At 41.3% G+C, this 4,846-nt stretch overlaps 1 protein-coding gene and 1 long non-coding RNA gene across 2 annotated transcripts in view; one reads left to right on the plus strand and one right to left on the minus strand.

The window, feature by feature from the left end:
* The window catches only part of clcn6 (chloride channel 6), a 25,017-nt gene that overhangs the window by 5,098 nt on the left and 15,073 nt on the right, over positions 1-4,846 (minus strand). The window contains exon 17 of the mRNA XM_046056116.1: positions 773-777. Within this exon, the coding sequence (XP_045912072.1) occupies positions 773-777 (5 nt within the window). The remainder of the gene's footprint in view (positions 1-772; positions 778-4,846) is intronic.
* On the plus strand, positions 521-1,994 carry LOC123975678. The gene is made up of 2 exons (XR_006826139.1): positions 521-1,053; positions 1,319-1,994. It is a non-coding gene; the product is annotated as an uncharacterized LOC123975678 (long non-coding RNA).

Below are 4,846 nucleotides of genomic sequence, written 5' to 3' on the forward strand. Positions count from 1 at the left end.
GGGGGGGGGGGGGGGGGGGGCATCTCCCCCTATCTGAGAGGTGTCCCCCCCTTAAAAACCATCAAATAATATAATGATATATACTTAAAATAATTGTGTAGTATAGCAGTAATAGTAAAACAATACAAACGCAAACAGGGCAATTAAAGTGTGTTTTAAGTTTAGAAACATTTTGAGTCCCCCCTCCGTTGGTGGTCTGTGGTTTGGTCCACAGCCTGCTTTCCCTCTCACAGGAGTCCGGTGGGAGAAAACCAGTTCAAATCCGTTAGTAGTTGTGAAGCTCCAGTAATGTTAAGCAGGCTGGCAGGGATGTTTTATGCACTGGATAAACTGATTCTTTTGTCTTTAATACAGATAATGCTGAGTCATTAATAAATTAATGATGACAAAAAGTTAAGATAAACCGATTATTTTGTTATTATTATTTACCACATTATTATTATTGTTATTATAAAATTACCTAGCTTATTTGGTAGCTTATTGGACTGTAACTCTTCTTCTACAGCTAGAGATGCGCAGATTGATCAGCTGGGGATTGAAATAGGCTGTTTATTTTTGCTTACTCGGTTCTGATCAGTGACCCGGGCAAAGCAGTGTCAAATATCCAATTTTCTGTCGGTCACATTGAACGTAACAAACAGGCTACGCTGCCCCCGTGTTTCACGTGTGTGCACAGACAGTAACCTCGTGTCACAGCCATACACACACAGGCTAAAACATGTCTTAGATGTGTGGAAGTTATCCACGAGCGTGAAGAAGACGCAACGCTCACTGCATCTGCAGAGAAACACACAGAAAGAGACGCTGTGGATAGTGTAAAGCAGGGAGCAGGTAAAGCAACAGTGAACACAGCTGTTGGTGACGATGTCATTCATACCACTATGGTCTCTATTGGTAATTAACAACAAACCTCTTCCACACGCCCCTCATCTGCTGCTGTGAAAACGGAATTGCGGGTGGAAAACCAAACGCCAGTTATTTTAATAAAACTGCTGACAAATAAAGTCAGAGACAGACAGGTGTGTGCTTGTGTGTCTGATGGGGAAAATCAAGGTGAGCTGATTACTATAGTTTGTGATTAAACATAAAAATAAATTGGAGAATTAAGTAGAATTAAAATGGTGTACAATTTGTTTTCAGCTCCTTCCAGTTAAAATGCTAATATTATTTTATAATCAATGTTTTATTATGACCATACAATTGAGAGATGTGAGAATAGCTAATATTTATACTGGTGCTTAAGGGGATCCTAATAAAAATAGATTTTTCCAATAAATAGATGTAAATAAGATAATAAAATGTTTTTGTATGCTGTCAGTTATAGTTCTTAGAAAGAAAGAAAATCGGAATCGGCCCAAATTAGAATCGATGGGTCAGTGTTGTGGTGGCAGCCTGGCTGACGGTGAGTGTCCTGGTTTTTTCTCCTTTTTGTCTGTAATTCTGTTTTTTCCCTGGTTTTCTCTGCCTCCCTGTGTCTCCTCCCCTGTGTGTGCTCTCTCTCTCTCTCTCTCCCTCCGCTCATGAGCCCAGCCAACGACCCGCACCTGCATCTCGTCAACCTCCTCCTCTGCCTGCCACACCTGCCAGCAATCAAATTCACTTCTGCCAGTACTTCAACCCCAGTTCTCCACACTACCTCTGCTTGATCATCGTTGCTCCTAACCCAGTGCCACTTCACCATTCAAGCTCACACGTATTCAGCATCTTTTTGATTTCCCTGTGTTTTGTCTCTGCTGTGTCTGACCCTGTTTCTCTGTCTCTCTCCCCAGGTTCACTCACCCTCACCCTCAGCCAAGTCAGCTGGGCTCGTTCACCTGCCCTCTCCCCTCGGACTTCCCCCAAGGCGTCCTCCCAGTTCTCCCCTGCCTCCTCTCTTCCTCTGCCCCTAGTGTTCCCCGGTCTCATTCTCCTTGGTTCCCTGTGCCTGCGTTTCCCCGGAATCCACCTCTCCCTCAACCCCATTTTTCCCCAAATAAAACCTGTTAATCCCCAGAGTTGCGTTTGGGTCCACTCTAGCCCCACACTTCACAACAGGTCAGACCTTAGTAAGTATAATCAGCCAGGAAAAATGTAATCTGTGAATCTCGTACTACAGTGATAATCCTGTGTTAACCGATATTAGACTAATACCGTAGTTTTGTTGGGTTTTGTGCATTATGATAAGTAGCAGATCAGTTGGCCTGCTGCTGTTAAATATCTAATATATGTGTATGTAAGAGACATCCCCTATCCCAGAAGAAACCTAAATTACTATGTAGCCTAGAGGATGCAAGTTATTTAGGATATGACCGTGTGGTGAATCGATGAACTTAAGTCCTATTTAACTACTATTGCTTTGTGGTGTTATAATAGTAGTAATAAAAATAGTTGTAAGACTTCTGTCTGTGTACATGTATCCTGTACAAGTACAATTTTGGCTGTATTATTTGTGTCCCCTTCAAAAATTGCTCTTGAGAAATGTTATGTTTATTGGCTCCCCCCCCCCCTACTGTGAGATGAAATTTACGCCCATGGCGGGGAGACATTTTGAATAAATCTATATCAAGCAGGTGTGATGTGATTAAAAACACGACCAACTCAAACTGAAAGGGGTTCATTTCCATTAAAGTCTATATAAGTCATGTTTTATCAAAGATGCTATAGGATTTCTTCACTAAGTGGTGTGCAGTGCAGAACTGCAGTGCTGCCAACGGTGGCTGGAATCAATATTATAGCAGACTTCTACATTGACAGATAGATCCTCTCCTGACCAGAGGGTAGTCGTCATATATTTTTATTGCAGTAGGCAGGAAAAAAAACTTCCTATAGCAGACGTGTTTCTTTACAACTTTCATAGTAGTGCAGTCTTGCCTCTGTATAGTCTATAATATTGTTTAAGGTTGCAATGCTTCCATTTGGTAATATGTAAAAGCTCTGTAGGAAGTAGAACCTCAAGCTAGTCTCTAGAGGACCACTGATATGCTGATGACACCCAACTATTCTTCGTTAGTAACACAGTAACTCCAGTACATTGGGAGGATCTACACCTTCCTCATTAGAAAGGCAGATCAGGTACTCGTCCAGGCTCTTGTCATTTCTTTTCTGGACTACTACTACTCCCTCCTTGCCGGAGCCCCTGTGTCTGTCATCAGAAGACTACCGCCTAACTACTGTTGAACCTCCCAAATTTCTGTCATACTACACTGGCTCTCTGGCAGTTTACATTCAGTTCGAGACTCTGGGGCTGGTCTACAGGGTGGTGAAAAGAACTGCTCCTTCCTAACTACAGAAAAAAAATAAACTTAAATACTTGTACTGTAGCTCTCTGGACATGCTTTTATGGTTTAATGCTGATGATGTGACACCTACAAATGTGTTGTCACAATTGTTAAGATATTTTGTGTAATAGCCTGTAAAAAGGGGGCATAATGTGAATGTATTTTGCACGGGGTTTGAGTAGTATTTTTGAGGGTGTAATTGCTTAACGACGCCACAAGAGGGAGTATCCACTTATGTGAGCGCTAGTAGGGCTGCGTGGTGCTTCTGCTCCTCAGACAGAACAGCCTGCTGAACGATCACAAGTGACATCTCCTGTCTCCGCTTTCCCTGTACAAAACAGGTTAGTAATGTGTGCTATTTTGCTGCAATACATTTCTATGGACTTTTAAAGCCTTTGTTATGTTGTTCTGACAAAGTTTGACGTGTAAAACAGTGGTTTATTCAGTTAAAAGTGTAGCTAGCACCCGTGTAGAAAGTGTAACCAACATGGCGGCCTGAAACGTTTGTTTTGTTTTTGGTTATTGCTCTTGGACATTGCACTTTTCTTTGTATTTGCTAAAGCTAAAGGTTGAGCTACGATTATTACAATGTTTGTTGAGTTGAGGATCTGTCAAGTCATGCATTCAAGTCCTGTCACCGTGACAATACTGAACAGTGTAACATGTTGATAAGGTTACAAAAAAACGTGTATCTTGTATAATGTAGGCCTCTTTATTGTTTTTATATGTTGTATGTGAGAATGTTGTTTGAAACAAGTAGGCTTAACAGTATCAAAGCTACTGGATGTATACGATTTTGGAGCTAGTAAACAGCAGTAAGTGTGAGTTACAGTACCAGTTGAGGCTGGGAGAGGTGAATTATTTCTGTTGAACTGATATATAATTTGTAAAATATGTTATTCCAGCGGTTTAATGCATTAACATCCATGCTGTAGTGGGAACCTAAAAGTGTAATTTGTTAAAAGGAATGTGGTCAACATGGTTTAAGTGAAGGAGGGGAAAAAAGAGATAAATTCTGTTTAATAAAGACAGAGAACAGCCTGCTAAACGATCACAAGTGACATCTCCTGTCTCTGCTTTCCCTGTACAAAACAGGACACAATATCTGTTCACAGGTACAGTGGGGGAAAAAAGTATTTGACCCCTTGCTGATTTTGCAGGTTTGCCCACTTACAAAGAATGCAACAATCTACAATTTTAATCATATGTACATTCTAACAGTGAAAGACAGAATCCTAAAGAAAATTCCAGAAAATCACATCATATGAATTTATAAAAATTGATAACCATCTGATGAGGAAAAACAAGTATTTGACCCCCTGGACAAACAGCATGTTAATATTTTGTAGAAAAGCCATTATTGGCCAGCACAGATGTCAAACGGTTTTTATAGTTGGTGACAAGGTTTGTGCACATTTCGGCAGGGATGTTGGCCCACTCCTCCCTGCAGACAGCCTCCAAATCATTCAGGTTCCGAGGTTGTCGCCTGGCAACTCGAATTTTAAGCTCCCTCCAAAGATTTTCAATTGGATTCAGGTCTGGAGACTGGCTAGGCCACTCCAGAACCTTGATGTGCTTCTTCTTCAGCC

Source organism: Micropterus dolomieu, linkage group LG08 (assembly GCF_021292245.1).
Source record: "Micropterus dolomieu isolate WLL.071019.BEF.003 ecotype Adirondacks linkage group LG08, ASM2129224v1, whole genome shotgun sequence".
Classification (NCBI taxonomy): Eukaryota; Metazoa; Chordata; class Actinopteri; order Centrarchiformes; family Centrarchidae; genus Micropterus; species Micropterus dolomieu.